The following is a 26,796-nucleotide window of genomic DNA, read 5'->3' as shown; positions in this document are numbered from 1 at the left end:
ACCCCACCCCACCCCCGCCACTGCCAACCACTAGTTTGTTCTCTGTATCTGTGAGTTTGCTTCTTTTTGTTGTATTCACTAATCTGTTGTGTTTCTTAGATTCCACATAAGTGACATCACACACTCTCTGTCCTTCTCTGACTTACTTCACTTCACAGAATGCATGGTCAGTTGGTATTTGTTTTCCTTTTAAACTGAAGTACAGCTGATCTACAACACTGTGTTAGTTTCGGGTGTACAGCAAAGTTATTCAGTTATACACATGCATATTCTTTTTCAGATTATTTTCCATTATAGGTTATTACAAGATATGGGATATAGTTCTGTGTGTTATATAGTAGGTCCTTGTTTATTTTTTTATATAGTGGTATCTGTCTGTCAATCCCAAACTCCTAACATAACCCTTCCCACTCCTTCCCCTTTGGTAACCATAAATTTGTTTTCATGTCTGTAACTCTATCTCTGTTTTGGAAATAAGCTGATTTCTCTAATTTTTTTTAGATTCCACATATAAGTGATATCATTTATACTTTGTGCCTGACTTAGTTCATTTTATATGATAATCTCTAGGTCCATCCATGTTGTTGCAAATGACATTATTTCATTCTCTTTTATAGCTGAGTAACATTCCATTGTTTAAACATACTGCATCTTCTTTATCCACACATCTGTTGATGGACATTTCCATTGCTTCCATGCCTTGACTATTGTAAATAGAGCTACTATGAACATAGGGGTACATTTACCTTTTTGAATGTGAGCTTCCGTCTTTTCTGGATATATGTCCAGTAGTCGGATTGCTAGATCATATGGTAACTCTATTTTTAGTTTTTTAAAGAATCTCCATACTATTTTCCATAGTGGCTGCATCAATTTACATTCCCACAAACAGTATAATATGCTTCCCTTTTTCCCATACCATCTTCAGTATTTATTATCTGTAGACTTTTTGATGATGGCCATTCTAACTGGTGTGAAGTGATATCTCACTATAATTTTGATTTGCATTTCTCTAACAATTAGCAATGTTGAGAATCTGACCAACTGAATTTTTATTGATTGATTTATTTATTTTTGGCTGTACTGGGTTTTCATTGCAGTATGCAAGCTTTCTCTAGTGGCAAGTGGGGGCTTCTCTCTAGTTGCAGTGTACAGGCTTCTCACTGCAGTGGCTTCTCTTGCAGAACATGGCCGCTAGGGTGGGCGGGCTTCCATGATTGTGGCATGAGGGCTTAGTTGTCCCACAGCTTGTCGAATCTTCCCAGGCCAGGGATTAAACCTGTGTCCCCTGCACTGGGAAGCAGCTTCTTAACCACTGGACCAGAAGTTCTGGCCAATTAATTTTTGACAAGGGTGCTAAGACAATTCAATGGGAAAAGAATAGCCCCTTCAACAAATAGTGCTGGGACAACTAAATAACCACATACAAAAGAATGAAGTTGAACCCCACCTCACATCATACACACAAAAATTAACTCAAAATGGATCAATGACCTAACTATAACAGCTAAACCCATAAAACTCTTAGAAGCAAACACAGGTGCATACTCTGATAACCTCAGGTTTGGCATGGATTCTTAGATTTGACACTAACAGGATGAACAACAAAAGAAAAACTAGATGAAATGGATTTCATAAAAATTCAAAACTTTTCTTCTTCAAAAGATACTATCAATAAAGTGAAGAAAATCAGAGTATGGAAGAAAATATCTGCAAATCATTTATCTAATAAGGGTTTAAGCTAAGCTAAGTCACTTCAGTCGTGTCCGGCTCTGTGTGACCCCACAGACGGCAGCCCACCAGGCTCCCCCGTCCCTGGGATTCTCCAGGCAAGAACACTGGAGTGGGTTGCCATTTCCTTCTCCAACGAAGGAAAGTGATAAGTGAGAGTGAAGTCGCTCAGTCGTGTCTGACTCTTTGAGACCCCATGGACCCCAGGCTCCTCCGTCCATGGGATTTTCCAGGCAAGAGTAATGGAGTGGGGTGCCACTGCCTTCTCCAATAAGGGTTTAGTATCCAGAAAATATAAAGAACTCTTTACAACTCAACAACCAAAAGACAACCAATTTTTTAAATGGGCAAAGGACCTGAACAGACATTTCTCCAAATAATATACATAAATTGTCAACAAGCATGTGAAAAGATGTTCAATATCATTGGTCAGTAAGAAATGTAAATAAAAACCACAATACCACTTCAGACCCACTAGAATGGTTTTAATTAAAAAAAAAAAAAAAAAAAGACAAAAAAATCTTAGAAAATAATAAGTGCTCTGTTGATGAGGATGTGGAAAAATAGAAATCATTATACATTAATGGTGGCCAAGTAAAATGGTGCAGAGACTATGGAAAACAATCTGATATTCACAGTGCTTCAAAAAGGTAAACATAAAATTACCACAGGATCCAACAATTCTACCTCTAGGTATATACCCTAGAGAACGCAAACATATGTCTTGAAAGAAGTTTGTACACAAATATTTATAGCAACATTACTCATAACAGACAAAGGTAGAAAGGATGCAAATGACCATCAATGAACGGTTGTCATTCAGTCGTAAAGTTGTGTCTGACTCTTCTTGACTCCCATGGACTGCAGCACACCAGGCTCCTCTGTCCTCCACTATCTCCCAGAGTTTGCTCAAATTCATGTCCACTGAGGAGGTGAGGCTAACCAGCTCATCTTCTGCCACCCCCTTCTCCTCTTGCCTTCAATCTTTCCCAGTGTCATGAAAACAATTGCCAGCATTCATTGGATCATGGAGAAAGCAAGGGAATTCCAGAAAAATATCTACTTCTGCTTCACTGACTACAATAAAGCCTTTGACTATGTGGATCACAACAAACTGTGGAAAATTCTTAAAGAGATGGGAATACCAGGTCACCTTACTGGTCTCCTGAGAAACCTGTATGTGGGTCAAGAAGCAACAGTTAGAACTGGACATGGAACAACTAACTGGATCAGTGAATGAATAAGGCAGTAAATTATGGTGTATACATACAATGGAATACTATTCAACCATAAAAAGAGGCAAAATATTAACAGATGCTGCAACCTGGATGAACCTGAAAAACATTATACCAAGGGAAAAAAGCCAGACTAAAAAGGTCACATATTACATGATGCTTTTTATATGATATTTCCAGAATACGCAAAAGCAGATTACAGGTTACTGAGGTTGGGGGAGGAGAGGAAATGTGGAGTGATTACTTAATGGTATGGGGTGTTTTCAAGAGGTGATGAAAAAGTTTTGAAACTAGACAGAACTGATAGTTGCACAACACTGTGAATACACCAAACACCACTTAACTGTAATCTTCAAAATGTTTAATTGAGTGTTACATAAATTTACCTCAATAAAAAAACAAAAACAAATCGAAAGAACTCTCACACAGAGAACTGAAAACACACGTTTACCCATTCCTTACTGAAACTCCATTAAATGATAGTAAAAGGATTTTTTTAAGGGTGTAAACTCACAAGAAAAACAACAACAAAACAGGACATGAAACCATGGCAACAAAACTTTTAGAAGCTGGAATGTAGGACACATGGTAACTGATTTAGCACCTGAAAAAACTAAATCTTAAGCCAACAGTGCAGAGAAAACTTATTTCCAGCAAAGAAATCCAAACAATCAGGAAATACACTACCAGGTACTTTTGGAAGTAGACATGAAGGCAAAGTTGAAAACAAGATTGACACAAAGTCTACATATTTAGTGACTCACTAATCACCTCCCCAGTTTCACACACCTCCTAACTCTGCACTACTGGACAACAGTCCCTCTAGGGGCTAGAGATTTTCTGAAGAAGTAAAACAAGATAACTGAGAGCCAGTTATCATACAGAAAACAGAGTGATGAACTAAAAAGTCTCTCTAAAAACTTGTATACTGAAACCCTCAGGACTTTTTCCTCCCTTGTCATAGTACAATGGACTTATACTCCGCAGGCAACAGACTGACAGCACAGCTGACCTAGCAAAACTCCTACAATGAGGCCTGCAGTTAGCAAGTGTCACTTGTGATCATGGAACTGCCATTAAGATTTTGGTGCCCAATTTAAAAAAAAATACGAAGCAAATAGCCAAAGATCACCAAAGATCCAAGAAAAGCTTCAACATTAAAGACAGAGGCAAGTAGAGAAAAAAAGAAATATGGAGGGAAAAGACTATGCAGTAAGATGGAAACCTCAACAATAAAACCTATCTCAACAACCTCGGGAAAAAAAGAAGATATTGCAACTCCAAAACAAGAACATATGCTTACTTAAAAAGATAAAAGAAAGAACCCCTAGAAATTAAAAATAACAAATGAAAGGCTCAAAGAAAAACTCAAAGATCAAGTTGAAGAAATTCACTCAAAGAGTTCAGCAAAAGGACAAATAAGAAATGGGAGAGAATATCAGAATTGGTCCAGGAGTCCCAGTTGAAACTTTTTTAAGTTCCAGAAGAGAATAGAAAAATGAAGAGGAATAAAGGATTATTGATAGTCCAGCACAATGGGTGAAAAACAGATCCTGACTGATATACATCATCATTAAATTTCAGAATACAAGGAACAAAGAGGAAAAACCCTAAAAGAATGGAAGGAGACAAAGAGGTTACACATGAAGAACACAGAAATCAGAACGTCATCAGACTTCTCAAAAGCAACTCTGGAAGCTAGAAGAAAAATGGAGAGCTATACTTCCAAAACTTGAGAAAAAATTATATCTAATCTAGATATCTAAAACCAGGAATAATGAAGTGTGAGGAGAGAATATAGACATTTAAAAACATTGAGTTGGCCAAAAAGTTCCATAACATCATACAGGAAAACCCAAACTTTTTGGCCAACCTATATGTAAGCTCTTGAATATTTACCTCCCATTACCTCTCACATGCTCCTGGAGTAAATACTCCACCAAAATGAGTGTGAAGTAACCAAGTAAAAGGAGTTTATATGATATGTAGCCAAGAAACAGGTAATGCAACAAAAGGCAAAGGGACTCCTTAAGATGATGCAGAAGAGATCTCACAATGACAGACGTACAACTGCCTAAGCTGTACAACCAGTCCAGGTTTGAGAAATTTAGAAGAGAAATTTAGAGAGAAATTTCCAAGAAAATAAAATTGATAAACCGACTAATGTGTCTGAAAGTATTGAGAAGAGACTCAGGCACCTGGAAGAGACCTTAGGAATGAATTAGTTTAAGTACATAGAACAGTACTTGAACCGTGAACTTCCAGATGTTCAAACTGGATTTAGAAAAGGCAAAGGAACCAGAGATCAAATTGCCAACATCCACTGGATCATAGAAAAAGCAAGAGAGTTCCAAAAAAACATCTACTCCTGCTTTATTGACTATGCCAAAGCCTTTGACTGTGTGGACCACAACAAACTCTGGAAAATTCTTCAAGAGATGGGAATACCAGACCATCTTACCTGCCTCCTGAGAAATCTGTATGCAGGTCAAGAAGCAACAGTTAGAACTGGACATGGAACAATGGACTGGTTCCAAATTGGGAAAGGAGTACATCAAGACTGTATATTGTCATCCTGCTTATTTAACTTCTATGCAGAGGACATCATGAGAAATGCTGGACTGGATGAAGCACAAGCTGGAATCAAGATTGTTGAGAAAAATATCAATAACCTCAGATATGCAGATGACACCACCTTATGGCAGAAAGTGAAGAAGAACTAAAGAGCCTCTTGATGAAAGTGAAAGAGGAGAGTGAAAAAGTTGGCTTAAAGCTCAACATTCAGAAAACTAAGATCATGGCATCCGGTCCCATCACTTCATGGCAAATAGATGGGGAAACAGTGGAAACAGTGACAGCCTTTATTTTTTCAGACTCCAAAATCACTGCAGATGGTGACTGCAGCCGTGAAATTAAAAGACGCCTGCTCCTTGGAAGAAAAGTTATGACCAATCTAGACAGCATATTAAAAAGCAGAGACATTACTTTGCCAACAAAGGTCTGTCTAGTCAAAGCTTTGGTTTTTCCAGTAGTCATGTATGGATGTGAGGGTTGGACTATAAAGAAAGTTGAACACCGAAGAATTAATGCTTTTGAACTGTGATGTTGGAGAAGACTCCTCAGAGTCCCCTGGACTGCAAGGAGATCCAACCAGTCCATCCTAAAAGAAATCAGTCCTAAATATTCATTGGAAGAACCGATGCTGAAGCTGAAACTCCAATACTTTGGCCACCTGAAGAACTGACTCACTGGAAAAGACCCCGACACTGGGAATGAATGAAGGCAGGAGGAGAAGGGCACGACAGAGGATGAGATGGTTGGATGGCATCACTGACTCAATAGACATGAGTTTGAGTAAGCTCCGGGAGTTGGTGATGGACAAGGAAGCCTGGCGTACTGCAGTCCACAGGGTCGCAGAGAGTCAGACACAACTGAGCAACTGAACTGAACTGAAGTATATAGAACAGTAATGACAACGGGGCTTCCCTGGTGGTCCAGTGGTTAAGAGTCTGCCTACCAATGCAGGGGACAACGGGTTCAATCCCTGGTCCGAGAGGCTGGCACATGCCATGGAGTAACTAGCCCTGTTACCACAACTACCCAGCCCACGGCTGTAGCTGCAAGTACTAAAACCTGTATGCCCTAGAGCTAGTGCTCTGCAATAAGAAGAAGCCATCACAATGAGAAGCCCATGCACCTAAGCTAGAGAAAGCCCGAATGCAACAACGAAGATCCAGCATAGCCAAAAACTAATTAATTTAAAAAAAAAAAAAAGGCTAAATGGGGGAATTTAAAGGAGAAAACTACAATGGGGAACACTGCCTTAAAGTCAAATCTACCACTTACTGTCTTATCTTCATCAGTTTTTTCTGCTCAGTTCCTTCCCTTATTTTTCATATCCCAAACGTCTCATCTCTTCAGTCATCTTCTCCATAGTGACACCTCATTTAGCAAGGGATCTTGACCCTACTTGACAAAGGTAGCAGAAAGCAAGTATCTTCCATACCACCCTCAAAAATATATGTATCTATACAAATTCTATAATCATCTTTTCATTTCCTTTCTCATAAAAAAAAGTGCCTTGTCTCAGATATAAACCTATTCTCTCCACCTCTGATCTAAATTCCACACCCAAGTTCCATCAGCTATCTTCTCTTTTATAACTTCAACCTTCCCCTTCTCTCTTTCTCTCACTCGCTACTTCCCTTAATCTCTCATTTCCTTTAAAAAGCTTCCCTAAGGGCTTCCCTGATGGCTCAGTGGTAAAGAATCCTCCTGCTAATGTAGGAGACACAGGTTTGACCCCTGGTCCGGGAGGATCCCACATGCCAAGGAGCAACTAAGCCCTCGAGTCACAACTACTAAGCCTGTGCTCTAGAGTCCAGAAACCTCAACTACTGAGCCCATGTGCCGTAATTACTGAAGACTGCGTGCCCTAGAGCCCATGCTCCACAGCAAGAGAAGCCACCACAATGAGACACCTGTGCAATGCAACTAGAAAGTAGGCCCCACTCTCCACAACTAGAGAAAAGCCGGAGCAGCAAGACCCAGCACAGCTAAAAATAAATAATAAGTAATTAAAAAAAAAAAAAGCTTCCTTGATATCTGAGTTCTTCTTTAGGGTCTTCTCTCTCCTCCTTCCTCTAACACACTTGCTTCTCATAGTGAGCAATTCTGCCCTCCTGGAACATTTGATAATGTCTAGAAGCATTTTTGACTGTCACAACTAGAGGGATACAACTGGCATACAGGGACCAAGGATGCTACTAAAGAATTTACAATACACAACTTCTTTACAATACACAACTCAGCACCTCTACTTATTTTTTTGGCTGCACCAAGCAACTCATGAGATGTTAGCTCCCCAAAGAGGGATTGAACCCAGGCCCCCTGCAATGGAAGCATAAAGTACCAAACACTGGACCACCAGGCAACTTCCTCAGCCCCTTAAAACAAAGAGTTACCTAGTCCCAAATGTCAATAATGAAAAAGCTGAAAGACTTTGCTCCAGAAACTAAATTTTTAAAAAGAGTAATATACTGTCACTGTCACCACTTCTTCACTCTTCAGTGTCATCTGGCTTCAAGTCTCATCCATTCACTGCACCTGTATTGATCTCCTTGAAGAAGCAGATATACCAACCACTCCTCTTTTTAAAATTCTGTTTGAAAAGCAATAACGGAATCAGGATGGGGAATACGTGTAACTCTATGGCTGATTCATATCAATGTATGACAAAACCCACTGAAATGTTGTGAAGTAATTAGCCTCCAACTAATAAAAAAAAATAAAATAAAATAAAATTATAACTCATTAAAAAAAAAAAAAAAAGAAAAGCAATAACGAAGACGAACGCAGAGAACAGAGAAAAATTAATGAAACCAAAACATGATTGTATAGAGAAGACCAAGTGAATTAAAAACTTACGGTCACCAAAATCTTGAATGTGACTCTTTACAGAAGATTTATTCATAACTGCCAAATAGAGGAACCAAAATATCTTTCAACAGGTGAATGGATAAACTGTGATACATCCATACAGTGGAATACTTCACAGTGATAAAAAGGAACTAGATAGTTCTTCATACAATGACATGAATAAATCTTAAATGCATTTTGCAAAGTGAATGAAACCAGACACAAAGGAAAGAGGGAGTGGGTGAAATTTTAAAATAACACATCTGTTCTTTATGGTATTGAGGTAAGGAATAAGTAACTCTATGCATTTGCCAAAACCCAAAGAACCGTACATCACAAAGAATGAAACTTTAACCTATGTAAATTTTAAAAATTCAACCAGGAGTCTGGGGAATTCCAGGATGGAATGCATACAATGCGAAAAGAATGTACTGTTTCTCAAGCATAGGATATAATCTCAAAAAGTATCCAGAATATATAAAGAATTCTTAAAACTCAACAAGAAAACAAACAACCCAATTTAAAAATGGAAATATATTTAAGATTTGAATACATATTTCAGCAAAGAAGATGTAAAAATAGCCAGTAAACACATGAAAAAATGCTCAACATAATTAGTAATTAAAGAAATGCAAATCAAAAGCACACTGAGAAAGCACAATGGAAAAATAACAAGTATTAGCAAGGATGTGGAGAAACTGGAACACTCATACACTGCTAATAGGAATATAATATGATGCAGCTCTTTTAGAAAACAGTTTGACAGTTCCTCAAAAGGTTAAACATAGAATTAATTTATGATCCAGCAATTCCACTCTCAGGTATATGCCCAAGAGAAATGAAAACAAAGGTCTCACACAAACTCTGTACATTAACGTTCATGGCAACACTTACAATAGCATCAAAAAATATTAACCACATAAGGATATATCAAACAAAAGATGTATAAGACTTGTACACTAGAAACTCCAAACTATTGAAATTAAATAATAGCAGCAATATAATAAAATAATAAAGATATTTAATAAAATAAATGAAGAGAGACATTTTTGGATTGAAAGACTCAATACTGATATTCGTTCTCCTGAAACTGATCTATATATTTGACACAATCCTAGTTGAAATTTTACTGGGCATTTTTGTAGAAAATGGCAAGCAGATTCTAAAATTTATACGGATAGGCAGAAGATTTCGAATAGCCAAACATACTGGAAAAGAACAAATTTGAAAAAAAATGACACTATCTGATTTCAAGAGTATTCTAAAGGTACAGAAATGACAGTATAGTAATGGTAAAGGACCGACACACAGCTCAACACAGAAAAGAGTCCAAAAATAAACTCATACATATATAGTCAATTGAGTTTTCAAAAAAGTTCAAAGGCAATGCAGTGGGAAAAAGGATAGCTTTATCAAGAAATAGGGCTGAAAGAACTGGACATCCATATGTAAAAAGAGTGAGCTTCGGTCCATACCTTACACCATATACACAAAAAATTAATAGATAGATCAAAACAGATCACAGACCTAAATACAATACCCCAACTATATAACTTCCAAAAGAAAACCTTGGAGAGAATCTTTGTGAACTCAGATTAGGCAAAGATTTCTTTTTTTCTTGCAATTTATTTTATTTCTTTTAAAGGTTGTACTTAATTTATAGTTGTTATAAAATGTAGGCTATATTCCCCATGTTGTACAATATATACTTGTAGCTTATTTTCTATCTAATATTTTTTACCTCTTAATGCTCTACCCCTCTATTGCCCCTCTTCCTTTCCCTCTCTCCACTGGAAACTACTAGTTTCTTCTCTATGAGGTCTGCTTCCTTTTTGTTATCTAGGTTAGGCACAATTTCTCAGCTATAACATCAAAAGCATAATCCATAAAGGAACAAACATCATCAAAACTAAAAATCTCTGCAAAGGACAGTTAATGAAAAGACAAGCCACAGATTAGGAGAAACTCTTGTAAAGCATACATATGATAAAGACTTGTGTTTAAAAAAAATACCTCTCAAAACTCAACAATAAAAAACAATTTAAAGGATGCAAAGACTTGAATAGACACTTGACCAAAAAATGATACATGGATGATTTAAAGAGATGCATAACAGTGCAGTCATTAGGGGAATATCAATTAAAACCACAATGAGATGCCATTATACACACATTAGAATGGCTCGAAAGGTTAAACACTGTATGACTCAATTTATGTAACATTTTATACACACATACACACACAGTGAGCATAAAAATGGTAACAAGTGAATAAGTCTGGTGGATTGCAGCAATGTCATTTTCCTGGTCTTGATATTATACTATAGTTTTGCAAGATTTTATCATTAGAAGAAACTGAGTAAAGGGTACTTAGAAATTCCCTCTCTATAATTTTTGCAACACTTTGTGAATCTAGAATTATTTTGAAATAAAAAGCTTTTTTAAATATGCAAAAGATTTAAATGACACTTCGTCAAAAAAAACATACAGATGGCGAAAAAGCACATAAAAAAATGTTCAACAGCATTAGTCATTAGGGAAATATAAAATGACAAGGAAATACTACTATGCACCTATTAGGACTAAAATTACAATTCAAACATTGGTGAAAACGTGGAGATGTACATTTCCACTGCTAGTAAGGTATGTGAAATGATACATCTACCTTGGAAAACAGTTTATTAGTTTCTCAAAAAGTTAAACTTACACCTACAATATGACCAACCACAGATTTAAGGGTAAAAGAAATAAATGCCCGCACAAAGACTTATATATAATGTTCAGAGCAGCTTTACTTGTAAGCCAAAACAATCCAAAAGTCCATCAAGAGGTGAATGGATAAACAAATTGTGGGATGTGCATAGAATGGAAACTATTCTCCAGTAAGAATGAATGACCTATTGATATGCTCACTAACATGGATGAATCTCAAAATAACAATGCCAAACAAAAGACACTAGAACCAAAAAAAAAAACCAACTATATACTTCATGATTCCATTTATATGTTTTCTATAGTGATTTCAGTGGCTGTCTGGGAAAAGGGGAAAGGTGAGTGTAGGAATGATGACAAAGCATACAAGGAAACTTTCGGAGGTGATGGACATGTTCACCATCTTTAATGTGATGAAATTTTCATAGATACACATGTGTCAAAACTTATCAAATAGCACAATTCAAATAAATAGTTTATTATTGAAGGAGATCACAATATGCTATTCCAAAATATGCTACTTTGGCATAAGATTATTTGAGCTGAAGTCAACTGAAAAACAGCAAACAGGAAAACATCTCTATCCTCTCTCTCCCTCTGCCCAAAAGCTGGGGATAAATTTTCCTTTGTAAAGGTGTTCCCCTCTCCCACACCAGGAAGAGAACTACTCTTAACTGCATAACAAATCTTACAAAAACGACGTTTATTTATAATACATTTCCTAGTCACCTTCCCACAACTTAAACCCCACCAAAAGCCCAAATCCCCTTTTTACTTTGTCTAGTCTCTTCTCCATACTTTTCCACTCTGATAAAACAGTATATAAGCCTCCCAGACTTTTCCAGTGCCTGGTATATTTTATTAAATCACTTTCCCCCTTCCTACTTCCAAATCTGCTTCTCCTATCACAACTGACCCAAATTAGAAAAAAAAGAAATAATCATAGTCTCTTTCCTCTCTTTACTCAGCTGATACCAGGTCCTTTTGATTGCTTTCCCCTAAATCTATCTCAGTGTCATTCCCAACTTGCCATCTCTGCTCCTCTGGCCATTATCATTTCTCAGACACAAAACTGCTTTTGCCTCCATTCCTGCCTTACCCAGTCCATTATTCAAAGTGTAGCAGAGAGATCTAAGTCATAAATCTGACATTCTTGTCCAGCTTGGAATTCTTTGACAGCTCCCTGTCTTCAGACTAACATCCATCTCCTTAATACAGCACAACAGGCTCTCCTCTAGCCACATCTGCATACTACAGCCTCATCTTCCAACAAGAAGGGACCACACTAACTTGTGTTTTTGCAAGTGGGCCTGAAACGTATTTCCCACCCTATCTAGGCAAATAATCCTATTGGATTCAGCTCTACTTTAACTTCTGTGACCTCTCCAAGTTAAACTGTCATTTACGCTCTCAGAGGGCCTTCTCTATACCTGTATTACTGCTGTATTTAGTATACATCCACTCCAATAACCTGAATCACATTCATACATAATAATATTGACACAGTTAGCTATATTAAAAGACTGAACATTTTAGTATATTCACTCAGCTAATGATCTAGAGGTCCCTTCCCACTCAGTTACTCTGAGATCTTATACAATGTCCCTGTCTGGTTTCTACTTTCTCTTTCCCATGCGTATCCTTCTATTTTATTTTTTAACAAGTGTTAAGTTATTTTTAGACTAGCTTTAAAGATAAAAGATGAAATAGAACACCTTTAAAAGCATTTATAAAGAATTCCCTTGGGCTCCAGTGGTTAGGATGCCACACTTTCATTGCCGAGGGCCAAGGTTCAATCCTTGGTCAGGGAACTAAGATCCTGCAAGTCACAAGGCAGGACCAAAAGAAAGACAGACAGATAGATATCTACACAGACAGATTAGGTAAATATAAAAAGCATGCAAAAAATACTCTGCTATATCTATTTTTAAAAACTGGGATTGGTTTAGAAAGATGGTACTGATGAATTTATTTGCAAGGCAGCAATGGAGAAACAGACATAGAGAACAGACTTATAGACATGAGGAGAGGAGAGGAGAGGGTGAGATGTATGGAGAGAGTAACATGAAAATGTACACTTACCATGTGTAAAATAGATAGCCAATGGGGACTTGCCGTATGTCTCAGGGAACTCAAACAGGGGCTCTGTATCAACCTAAAGGGGCGGGATGGGGAGGGAGGCTCCAGAGGGAGGGGACACACATACATCTCTGGCTGATTCATGCTGATGTCTGACAGAAAACAACAAAATTTTGTAAAGCAATTATCCTTCAATTAAAAAATAAATAAAAATTTTTAAAAACTGGGATTGGTTTAACTAGAAGGCTCTCTCCTTATGTTTCTGTATGTCTGCAAGACCATCTGATTCCATTTGAACCATACAAGGAACATGATTTGGTGCCTCATATATGCCATCCACCAGATACCAAGCCCACTAGAAACCTACCTTCATCCTCTTTCCCTGCACTTATATAGGCTCCCCTGTCTACTGCAAGAACTTTGACAAAGCAAGAAACTCAAGTGCCAGTAAAAGTAATTGCAAAGGAAAAGTCACATCTACATTTTAAAGTTCCTCAACTGCTAACATACTGTGTATAGAAAAAGCAGAGGATTATTTTGGATGATCTCAAACCTCCTGCCCCCAGCATCCGTTTCCTCCTAACAGGTTTTCTGCTACGTTTCCACTCCTCTCCTGTGCAGTCTTGTACTTCAGGGAAAGCCAATCACCTCCTCAGGCCAAGGGATGGGCCTGGTTGGCTAAGAATAATTCCATTTGTCTTTACTAGTTACTAATTTAGGAAAGGGAATGTAACCCAATTTTGGTCAATGAAATGAGAGGTTATATTTGCTTTAGGCTTCTGGAAAAATCTGTCCTCATGCTTAAAAAGAAGCATGTGAAGTCAGTGTTTGTGTCTCTTCCCCTGCCCTCACCAAATGTCAAGCCCAAACATACCTAATTTGCATATGTTTAAACTAGAAAATAAAAAGCACTACTATTTCCTTTAAACAGTGATCAGATGATAAAAAGTCAAAGAAAGTTTCAAAACAATGATCAGTCAACATGTACCAGTAACATAACAAAAGAACCTTCTTGCTTTTGCTCTGAAAGAAGAGTTCTGGTTAGAGTCATGAGTGTTTGTAAAAAGAAACAGGTAGTAGACAAAGAGTAGCCCAGAGGCAGCACTGGTCTTGGGAGATAAGAATGTGTGGCATATGGCATACTGATCAAAATATCAAGGAAAAAATGAGTGTCAGAACTAGTGGCTATAGAAGGTAGAGTAGTTTTACTTTAGTTCTAAATTCAACCAAAGAAAAAAGTAGTACTTACGTATCTGCTGAAGCATTTAAAAGCAAATGTTTAAATAAAAATTAAAAAAAAAAAAAAACTATCTTAACTAGTAATTTAGCATTTTTAAAATTTTGAACTTTTGTCTAATTTAGGTTTAGGATAATTTTCATGACAAATCTAAAACTGCTTTAAATTTTAAGAAGTGCATAATTGGCCTGCAAGGCCACAAACCAGACCCTAATTAGGACAACTTGGGAGAGAGTTACTAAAGAGAAAGATCAAATCCTCACTACTTAAAACCTAGAAAGTATGACTTCTCGACCTCCAGATCCATAAGAAAGCAAAGAAATCCAAAAGAGCCAAATTTTGGCTGAGCGTGGTTAGCTGTGCGGTACTCTTTATTGGTCTGGCTTCACTACAGCTACCATTTAAAAATGTCTAGAGCAGGCAGGAGTACCAGGCATTCCTCAAGCGGCCACTCTGAGCGCAAAGTAGAAAGTCTGGTCATAGGAACACAGGTAATTCTGCCTCAGGTATGTTTGATTCCATGTGCTCATCATGAGTCTTGGTTTTACCAAAGGAAAACCTACTTCTGTACTTGAACTCTTTCTGGGAGTAGAGAGGCAAGAGGAATACCAGAAAGAGCCCAAGTCAGAAAGTGAAGTGAAAGTGAAAGTGAAGTCGTTCAGTTGCGTCAGACTCTTTGCGACCCCATGGACAGTAGCCCACCAGGTTCCACCGTCCATGGGATTCTCCAGGCAAGAATACTGGAGTGGGTTGCCATTTCCTTCTCCAAGTCAGAAAACCAGGGTTCAAATCTCAACCCTTCTACTTTCTAGATGGTCAAATCTATCTTCATGTATGCTTCCTCAGGTAAAATAGAAATAGTACCTACCTCTTCAGGTTATCATAAGACTTAGAAATAATGTATATAAAAATAACTTGCATATAATAGATACTCAATAATGTTGGGTTAAGTATTTACTTAACATCACACACAAAAAAACAGAAGTTACAAAAATGATGAAAATTACAGGCTAGGCAAAAAAAAGTTCAGGATTTTTAAGTAGAAATTAAGCAATTTACTAAAGAAAAACAAAAACTAGGAGCCAGAGATCCCAGGCCTCTGTTCTGTAACTAGCTAGTTAAATGGCCCTGGGCAAGCCAACCTGAACCTATGTTTCCTCTCTTATAAAATGAAAGAATTAAATAAGCCTGAAATTATTCTGTGCTTTTTGGCAGTGTCACTCAACTAGCAATGGATATGAATTTAGAACCCAGACATAGTTCAATACTACCTCAAAATAATGTTTCTAAACTGTCTCACAAAAGAGACTATGAAACCACATGTGGCTGGCAGAGGCAGTTCAGACAAACGGGTAGAAAGAAAGATTTCATACTGGGGCTGAAATAAGATGATATTAATTTACAAAATTAATATTAATAAAGAGAATGTTATATTAATGTATAGAGTAAGGGATATAAAAAAGGTAAAACACAATGAGGAAAACCAGTATAGAGGCAGATTATAGACAGAAGGGAGTAAGAATCAAAGATAATTGTAGTTGTGACTTTTAAAACTGAATTAGGGAATAAAATATGAAGAGGAAACTACATAAATCCAAACAGAAGCTGACCAAGACCTGAGTTAGAACAAAGAGCAGAGAGAAAGGGCGAGATATAACTCATTTTCAGGAAGTGGCAAAATCCAGCAATAAAAATACAGCAATATGCTGTATAAAAGACAGCAATAAAATAAAAAGACAGCAATATGCTAATTCAACAAAAAATAATGTAAATCAGTAGAGCTGATTTACAATGCTGTGCCAATCTTACACCAAAATGACTCAGTTTTACATACATATACATTCTTTTTTAAATATTATTTTCCATTATGATTGTTCCCAGGAGAATATAGTTATACAGTATGGCCTTGTAGTTTATCCATTCTAAATATAATAGTTTGCATCTACCAACCCCAAATCCCCAGTCCATCCCTCCCCCTCCTCTCCCCTCTTGACAACCATGACAACCACAATAAAAAATATTTTCTGTAATGTATTAAAGAACTACAGACACAGGAAATATGGTTTGAATAATAACTTGTCAATGACCTAACAATTTTAATATAATCAGAAGTATGAAACCATCTTCTAGAGCCGTTTTTCAAACTGAAGGTAGTTATCTATTAGTGAGACATGACCAACAATGTTTTAAAATAATGAAGAAGAAAATAAGAAAATAATGTCAGAATAAAGGTAAATGCTACTTTACTGATACTTCCGTCTCAGTTTTCTCTGTTTAAACAAGTATCTGTTTGCTGGCTTAAAACAAAATTTCTTACTCTGCATCATGGCCTAAAGGTTTCGAAACTCTCTATTATAGAAATTTTCAAACATAAAGTAGTGAATACAGTATAATTAGTCCCCATACATTTATTATGTAACTTCAACAATTTCCGAACATCATTCTTTACTGAACCTTTACTGAAAGGAAGTGAAAACTATAAGGAAATGTTGCTGGCAGAGGAAATATCAAGTTTCTTTAAAATGCTTATACAACAATAAAAAAATTAAAAAGCAACTTTTAAAAAATAACTTCATTTATTTATTTAGGTTACGCTGGGTCTTCACTGTGGTGTGCAGAGCACTCAGGGGCTTCAGTAGTTGTGGTGCACAGGCTTAGTTGCCCCATGGCATGTGGAGTCTTCCTGGACCAGGGATCAAACCTGTGTCCCCTGCACTGGCAAGTGGATTCTTAACCCCTGGATTACCAGGGAATTCCCTAAAAAGTAACATTTAGATATAAATTTCTATATTTTCCCCAAAGACTTTCCTTATATAAAGGACAAGCTTAAAACTTATATTCCTTTAGAATTCAGTATGATTCATAAATGGCAAAACATAAGATATAAATTTCAGATCTTCTTTGCTCTGAAAGGTACACAATCAAAAGAATTTATATGTGCATTATTTTTGTGAATTAATCTCTACTAATTACATACAGGGCTTCCCTTGTAGCTCAGATGGTAAAGAATCCGCCTGCAATGCAGGAGACCTGGGTTCAATCCCTGAGTTGGGAAGAACCCCTGGAGAAGGGAAAGACTACCCATTAAGATTTAAAATCTAGTCTTAAAATTAAGTTCAAGTTCTCTAGTTTCATTTCATAATAAATTTAATAGTTTAAGAGATTGACAATACTTAATAAATATTAGACTGATGGATATAAGCAACACGGTCAAACATTAAAACTTCTTTTCAAAAATTAAAAAACTTTTAAATAATTTCAATCATTAAATAGTAAGTGAATTTTTCCGATCCCATGTAGTTACTTAGAAAATATTTTAGAAAAACTAAGTATTTTAGAAAAACTAAAAAATACCTACTCAAAAGCACATCACAAGATCAGTTTCCTTCCAATTTATGTACAACACCAACCTCCCACTGCTAATTCTACCCAAAGAGAGAAATGGGTTTTGGAAATCAGACATACCACAACTAGCTTTTGTTAAACCAGTTTTCAAAAAAAGTACATGCCACAGCAAATTCTATTAACTTCACAATGTTATTTTTTAAGTGAATATTTTTCTTATCCTAATAGAGAGTCTTGAAGAGTTTGTCATTTTAAAACTTTCTATCATGGAAATTTTAAAACATACATAAAAATACAAAATATTATAATGAATTCCCATATATCCATCATCTAGCTTCGACAATTTCTGAATGTCATATTTTTCCTCAATGCTATTTTTTAATTTAAAAATAATTTTATTTAAAAATAAATAAATATTTTTATTTTAAACTAATACTGAAAAATATTTACATTTAAGTATGACTCACAAACTGTCCAATAAAAGTGTTCTGGCCAATGATGGAAAAAATGTTTTCAGAAATATTTTTATATGTGATATAAATCAACATTCTTTTTTTAAAAAAGTTATAATTTCAAAGCTCACATAATCCTACCTATTTTCTAATTAAACAGCAAAGGTGATAAAAATTTAATACAAAATTAAGAAATATAAAAATTTTAAGACACTGAAAATAGATTTTAAAACATTAAAAATCTCACCCACTTCTGAAACATAAGATAAATAGAAACTGGACATTTTGTAAGAAAAAGAAACCTTCGAGTGACTTTTCCAGTGTACCTGAGATTTTCAGGTTTTCATAAAGACACATTTCCCTTACACACAGGAATATCAATATGTTAATTAAAACTGTCCCAACAACTAAAGTTCAGCTATCAATTCATAGACAATTCATAGAATATTCTGCTTAAATCTTACAGATCCAATTGTTCCTGTCTTCTCAAGTACACTGAATTCAAAAAAACAGGTGAGACTCATGCTATATAATTATATGAACATTACCAGAAATACTGAAATATATGCAAACTCACGCTATGTATGAGCTAAAATTATGGCTGTTAAAAAAGCTTGCTACTGCTTGTGACTCTCCTAAGCCTCCCTGAACAAATTCACTCCTCTTAAATTCCACTGTTACTTGAACCTCATATGGCATGCCTGGGCAAATTTGATGACTTGGATTTTGTTTTAGAAGCCAGGCTTACTGCCAAGTCTGCTATGTCTACTCCCCTGACCCACCAGAACAGCTTTAGACAACACCTTCCTTATTTATGTTACTGCTGTGAGCAGTCAAACCACTGCTTACTATTAAATGAGGCTCAACCTCCTCAGGTTTCCTATCTCTTAGGAGTAATGCAATTGACTTCAATGTATTCTGGCTTCCTCAATCCCACCTCTTATTAAATATAAAACACCACCAACATCAGCATACTGAATCACATACTAAGAAGGAAAGCAAAAGATACATTAAACTTCACAATCAGTAACACAACTCATTATCTTCTCTTAAAATGTTTCCATTTTATATATTAGTATTTTACTTATCATTTTTTCTGAAGAACAATGAACTCCACATTTTCTTACCAAAAATGTCCTCATGATCACACTTCATTGAAAAAATAAACGCAGAGCAAGACTCAAAAGCAAGGTCTGGGATATAATTCAGTAAAAATACATACAGTAATTTTAGGCAAAGCTCATTGGTTGACGAAAGGCAAGTCATAATAATAAGTTGATTCTCCAACTTACCTTAAGTTAGTATTTCAAATGCCCTTAAATACTTAAGTTTCAGGACTTACTAGACCCTCCCCGCAGTGTCTTGGCAATATACACAATACCCAAGTTTTAATTTTTATATCATCTAATAAAATTACTATAGTTTATCTCTGCTAATAGTTTAGAATATATGCCAAAATAACCTTTCTGTATTGGCAAATCCCACTGACAGAGGAACTTGACAGGTTACAGTCCATGGGGAAGTAAAAGAGTTGGACACAACTGAGCAACTAAAGACTTTTGAGAGTCCCTTGGACTGCAAGGTGATCTAACCAGTCCATCCTAAAAGAGATCAGTCCTGAGTGTTCATTGGAAGGACTGATTTGAAGCTCAAACTCCAATACTTTGGCCACCTGATGTGAAGAACTGACTCATTGGAAAAGACCCTGATGCTGGGAAAGATTGAAGGCAGGACGAGAAGGGGACAACATAGGATGAGATGGTTGGATGGCATCACCAACTCAATGGACATGAGTTTGGGTAAACTCTGGAAGTTCGTGATGGACAGGGAAGCCTGGTGTGCTGCAGTCCATGGGGTCACAAAGAATCGGACATGACTGAGTGACTGAACTGAACTGACCAACTATAAACAACAACAAAAACAATTAGCAAATGGGAAAATCTAAGAAAACACAGGTATAGCAATGCTCTCACAATGATAAAGTTTTAACAAAACAATTAAAATGTTTTCCTCAATTTTCCCCCATACTCACTAAAACACAGTTATTCACTAATCTCCATCACAAAATTCTGCTAATACCCTCAGGAGCATTGTCTACTTCTTATCAGGAAAAATGTCAAGGAAACAGAGTATTATTTTTCCAAGTGAAATAGTGAAACGTTTATCACTGACTCAATCACCTAATATATATTCTCACTGCATTCAAGTCTAAGGAAAAAGCTGACCTATAGTATGAAAGTAAGGTTCAGCAGTAATCAAATCTTCCTTTATAGTATCTAATGTGCTGTATAAACACACCATTAATTTCTACAGGAAACCATACACGCAACTTCCCTTTTTTCATACTGATTTAAATATCCAATTATACTTAGTATGGTTAGTAAAGCAACCATCCTTCACACCATACTGAGTTAGTAACAATTTAATTCAAATAAGTAGAAAAATGTAATTAAAAGCAAATGACATTCAGTGTGTATATTTAGTAAGATATGAGAAAGGAGGTAACACTGAAAACAGGAATAGAATTAAAAGGAAAAAATTAAAATATTTAAGACAAATATTCCAACTCATTTAGTAAGGTTTAAAAGACTGGATCTCTCAGCTGCCCTTACTGTCTCTCTCTCAATATTTTAGCTTACTATAGAAAAAAGGTGACAAGAGGAGGGGGTTGGGCAGGGAAGCAAAAAAAGAAAAAAAAAAAAAAAAAAGAAGAAGAAGAAAAAAGGTCTAAGAAATAGGAGGAAATAAAAAATAATCAATCATCAATTTGTAGGTGTTTTTAAAAAAACCTTATCATTTTGAAAAAAAATTACCACCACTTACTGAGTATCACTGGGCCAAGGCCTGTGCTAAGACCTTTAAATACATTTTATCTCATTTAAAACAAGAGAACAAAAAATAAATAAAACACAAGAACAAAAACAGAGTACAAATTTTAATAAAAACAAAAAAGTGAGAAAATGAACTTATCCAAAAGACAGTAAATTATAAAGAATACATGAATCAGATGTCCAAACACTAAACAGTCAAACACTATAGATTTAAGATTAGGACAATGATCTAGAAAAAGTTCCTCAAATTCATTTTTTAATTTTTATTTTAAAAAAATTTCCCCTCAATTTTATGTGTGAAAAAGCTGCATATTAAAGTGGTATCTGACAAAACTACACATCATAAAGTAAATTTCTAATAAAAACACATATCCCATCTATTTCTCCCCTTTTAAAAAGGAACAACAGATAAAATACAACACACCTACAGCACACTCTCCTCCTAGTGACTCTCCTCCAGGACTAGAAAGTCAATGTTTAATAACGAACAAATCCTAAGAATGAAAATTTAAATCTGAAACATAAAGAATATTACAACATCTAACTAATATATATCAATACACTAAAATAGAGCGCCAGAAGCTATCCTTCATGATGGCAAATAATATTAGCGAAATACATTAAACACCAATGTAAAATTCTCTATTTACTCGTGAGGTATATCTTCATTTTCAAACGAGGTATTAAGCAAAAGAAATGCAAACATAGTATTTTGATTCACTTTTAACTGGAAAAATGTCAAAGTTAACACTATCCTCATATTTAAAAAAAAAAAAAAAGCTAAAGACTCTAGAATCTTAAATTTTCTTTAATGGAAAAAAATCTCAAAATACCTTGGTAAGCAATAAACTTAAGTCAATCACAATGTATTGACTTTATCAAGTGTCAAATCATCTAATTTGTATTTTACAAGCTTGTTAAGGATATTCACTAAATTCAGCTTCTTGCCTTGTCCTCAGTCTCCATCCACTATCCTCTCCACCTCCAAATATTTTTCAAGATCTTCTGTATGGAAATTTAGATATGACACAAGTACTCTCAAGCCTTTAGAGAGAGGGAAAACCTGGAACCCAAAATGACCGAAAGCTGCGGTCTTATGGTATTGACCAATAAAAGTCAAAGAACTAAGACAAGTCTCATAAACTTCCCTTGCCATTAAAAAAAAAAAAGAAAAACTGACTCAAAACTTAAGTGGTACTTTTTCATTAATTGAACAAATACTGGTGCCTACTATGTTAAAGGCACCTTGCTAGGCATCTGTAAATAAGAGACTGATATTACCCCTGCCCTCGTGGAATGCTCCACTCTACTGAGAAAGAGAACTCAGACACAAGTAAACTCATTGACATGACCAAATACTGATATGAATTCTAGTAAGCAGTTTTACTCTCATGGCCCACCTTACTGCATTTTATCATCCTAAAAGCATGTTAGTTAATCCACTTAGTCCTTCAAACTACACACTCTTAATTATGCTTAATAAAATGAAAATTAATTTTGAACTTCCCTGGTGCTCCAGTGACTAAGACTGCACTCCCAATGCAGGGGCCTGAGTTTGATCCTGAGTTAGAGCTAGAATCCCACATGCCTCAACTAACACGCAGCACAGCCTAATAAATAAATAAATTTTTAAAAGAAAATTAATATGATATATAACTTTGAAACCTTAATTCTGAACATTTAACATATCATTTTCAACAGAATTTAAAAATTAGCTAGTAGGTGTTCATGACAGCACTACTTACAACTGCCGAAAGGTAGAAAAAACTCATGTCCATCAATGGATGAACAGATAAAGAAATCAGAGTAAATGTATGATAGAATATAATTCAGTCATAAAAAGAAACAAAATACTGCTATGTTCTATAGCATGGATGAACCACAAAAACACTGCACTAAGTGAAAGCCAGACACTAAAGGTGATATATGTATGATTCCATTTATATGAAATATCCAGAATAGATAAATCCATAGAGACAGATCCCAGATTAGAGACTGGGCTGCCAGGGACTGGAAGGGGGCAAGGGAGAAAGAAGAGCAACTGCTTAATGGGTTTGGGGTTTCCTTTTAGGGTGATGAAAATGTTTTGAAACTAGATAGATGTGGTTGCACAATGCTATGAATGCACTAAATGCCACTGAATCATTCAATTAAAAATGGTTTGTGTCATGTATACTTTATCCTAAATTTTTAAAACTTAAAAAAATAGCTACTAGACTACTTTAAAATGGACCTTTTGACACAAATAAAACTGCTCAAGTTTAACTTTGGGAAAACCAGTTATAAATCAAGTTTCAAATCTTAACTTCTTTGAGATCCATTTTGATTTTGACCCATATCGAAATGTTTTTTAGAGGACTTATGGCAAAAATCATTCCTTAAAAAGCTGTCTTCATAGCTTGTAAATGTTACTTAATGTTTGAGATATACATTCAATTCCAACTACATGATGATTCTTCTTTATTACATGTTTGGCTAACATCTTTATGGATCATGTTTGGTATATAATGTTCTCAATCAAGTTTGTGTCCAATAAAAGTTTGCTGACATCATCAACTGTTTATCTTCTTTATAATGAAAATACTCATTCAAACGATGTATTTTTTTGTTAAACCCCAGTAATCTAAGTACAATTCAATGCAACCTTCTCCACAAAAGCCACTTTTCCCGTTTCTATCTCTACCATAAGCTGCAACTCCATTCAGTCAGCCAAGTAGCACAGTTATTTGGGTTACTGCCTCCATCCCATTTCTCAAGTTCCTTGAGGGGCCTCTCAATTCTTTCTGCGCCCATCATAACACTACCAAACACCACCCTGAGCATAACAGGTGCTCAAACGATGTCATTGGGATTGAAAAAGACATCTAACATTTAAGAAGCTAATAGAACTGATAATACAGTACAAATACTTCGCAGAGAATTTTTATATAATACGTTCTGATATGTTTTTCAGTGCAAGCCTACAGAGCAGTCTGTTGAACATCAATATGAACATGAAGTAATTCACCTAACACCCGGAAAGAATAAAGGGGGATTAGTCTTATCCATTTCCCTTTTGAAGTTCGCTTGCATAAGTAATAGGGAAACTGAACTTAATGAACCACAGTATTCCAAACCAGGTCACAGGAGAGTTCTAAGTCCCCAGCCATCCTGTTTCTATTTCCTGATTGGTCTGACCTCCAAGCATTATGGTGCTCAGCCTTTCACGATCTCCTTTAAACTCAATACAGGATCTCCTTCAAAACATCTTCCGATGTGAGTTTTTTCTGAAAATAAAAACTGACTTCCAGAACTTTCTAGGAGAATTTCGGACAAGGCACCCCACTTTTTAAAATCTTCCGAAACACTTTGCTGCAAAAAAAAAATAGAAATCTATTTTTCAGAAAAGTCCCGTTATAGTTACACTTGTAATTAAATGTGAGCCATTAACTTGCACAAGTGGAAATTTAACGCTACAGCATTACTCTCGTAGCTAAGTATATTTAAAGACATGTGCACGAATTTTAGAGAGCTCCTGCACTTCCAGAATGCGCATCTTTCAAATGGAGATTGTTTTTAACACCTAGAATAGATGAAAAACCAAGCCTGCTTACACTTCACAGGGACATTTCCTCCACACCACGCTGGCAAAGCAGCGACAACCAAACGCCACCTGGGCAGCGGCTCCGATCCTCGGCCTCCAAACCCCCGGAGTCCAGGTCCCCACTAGTTTGCTTCCAGCCAAGACCGCAGGCACTTCCAAGTCTCTGCGACTCACATGCCTCCTCAGCGGTTTAAATCCGCTCTTTACTCACCACACACACCCACACACACACACGACGTTACCAGACTCGGGACGACCAAGGGACCAGGGAGGGGGAGAGCTCGTGCGAGCGAGAAAAGCTGACGCTCCTCATTCCCGCCCCGCCCGGCACCCACCTGCAGGCCGCGAGCCCGGGGGCGGCGGCGCCGGCGCCCCGTCCTCGCCAAAGACGAGTTTAAAGTCGAGCTCGTCGTGGGCGCCACAGTTTGCAGTAGTCATCGGCGTGGCCCGGGGTGCTGCGGCCTCAGGCGGCGGCGGCGGCGGCGGCTCCTCAGCGCCGCTTCATGCCGGGCCGCGCCGGCCAGGAGTTCGCGGCTCCACAGCAAACTTTCCGGGCGGGGACCGCGACTCCGAGCGTTCCGTTCCGAACTCGAAAACTGGCCGCGCGCCGAGCCGCACCACGAGCCGCCGCCACTGGCAATCGTCGGTGCCCAAGCTGCCACGGTCGCCTTAGACGATATTCCCCGCCCCCCAACAGCCGCTGCCACCGGCGCGCTCCCGCGCCGTAACGCGCGCCAGGCCCCGCCCCCTACCGCGCGCCCGCCTGACCCGGCAGCCCATAGGCCACTGGCGCCGCGGGCTAGCCCGACGGCCCCGCCCTCTCAACCGGCCTACCGCGTGACTCCCTCTCCTGGAGAAGAAAGCCATGTGATCATGGAGAGTCGGGTAGCCCTGCTACCTCTTGGGGGTTGTAGTTTGGCCTCTACTTCATCACCTCCTAAACCTGGACCCGGTACCAGAGCGTGGGGTCGGTCCATAGCCCTGTAATTAGATTGAGGGGCCCACTACCAGCCAATCAGAGATCCCCTTCCTTCTTGGGTGGACCCCTAGCTGGGCAAGGGGCGCTAAGAGCCTTGGGGTTAAGGGTGCGGTGACTGGCGGCCGCAGAGTTACTTCTGCTCGCTGAGTTTTGGGAAGGTAACAGCGCTCGGGAGGGTTATGTGGCTATCACTCACACCCTCATCTCTTCACCCCAACCTTAATGGCGGAGTCTCCAGAGGGCGGGGACTGGGTTGGGCTTCCAGCTAAGCTAGAGCGGAGCGGGAGAAGACCTGGGTTGCGCGACGATCCTCAAGCCTGTGTTACCCGTCGCTGCAGACCCACCCCTGCGGGGCGGAGCCCGCGCTTCGCCGACTGAGCCTTTGTCTACCCCCGCCAGCCCGCCTAGCAGCTGCTTTCTCGAGGACAGCCGGCGCTTTCCAGGCCTTGGCAAAGTCCTAGGAGCAGAGTCTGTCCCCTGCTGTAAGTCAGGCTAACTGAACGGGAAAGCCCATCGTGAACTCACGCCACTGTAAGGGCTCTGTGACCTCTGCATCCCTATGCACATCCATTAAAGCGGGAGAAACTGTACCACCCAAACTGAGTGGCTGTTAGTGGGAAGGAAGTGACACTGTATCAACAGTTTTCAAACTCTCGGCCCCTCCCCAGCGGGCCAGTCTTCCCCCGAGACAAGCTAACATGCCTCCTCCTGGAGCCTGGGGTGGAGGCTGTGCCCAGGGACGCTGAGTCTGGCTTGTTTACTTAGGACTCCTGCAAGGCACAGGGTGAACCAAGATCTCCGAGAGGTGACAGTGACCAACTCTCCTAGTTCCAGGCCCTGAAGGGCATAGCACCCTTAGAAGTGTGTTGCCAGAACTAGGGTCTCAGGCAGGTGCAAGAGCCCAGTTATATTCTACACTATCCACAAAAAAATCCCTGGCTAGAGACTTGAGAATCCCTTGGACTGGAAGGAGATCAAACCAGTCAATCCGAAAGGAAATCAGTTCTGAATATTCATTGGAAGGACTGAAGTTGAAGCTCCAATACTTTGGCCACTTGATGCGAAGAACTGACTCACTGGAAAAGACTGGAAGGCAGATGGGGATGACAGAGGATGAGATAGTTGGATGGCATCACCGACTAGATGGACATGAGTTTGAGGACGCTCCGGGAGTTGGTGATGGACAGGGGAGCCT

General features: G+C 37.8%; 1 protein-coding gene across 3 annotated transcripts in view; it reads right to left on the bottom strand.

Moving 5' to 3' along the window:
- NFATC3 (nuclear factor of activated T cells 3) overlaps positions 1–25,308 on the bottom strand; it is a 91,892-nt gene extending 66,584 nt beyond the window's left edge. For all 3 annotated transcript variants that reach the window (XM_065925602.1, XM_065925603.1, XM_065925604.1), the window contains exon 1: positions 24,958–25,308. In XM_065925602.1, the coding sequence (XP_065781674.1) occupies positions 24,958–25,060 (103 nt within the window). In that variant the 5' untranslated portion in view covers positions 25,061–25,308. The remainder of the gene's footprint in view (positions 1–24,957) is intronic.
- Positions 25,309–26,796: the final 1,488 nt, after the last annotated feature.

The sequence above is a fragment of the Muntiacus reevesi genome, chromosome 2 (genome assembly GCF_963930625.1).
Source record: "Muntiacus reevesi chromosome 2, mMunRee1.1, whole genome shotgun sequence".
Lineage (NCBI taxonomy): Eukaryota > Metazoa > Chordata > Mammalia > Artiodactyla > Cervidae > Muntiacus > Muntiacus reevesi.
The sequence above is the reverse complement of the archived record's forward strand: the minus strand, read 5'-3'. Positions and strand labels throughout refer to the sequence as shown.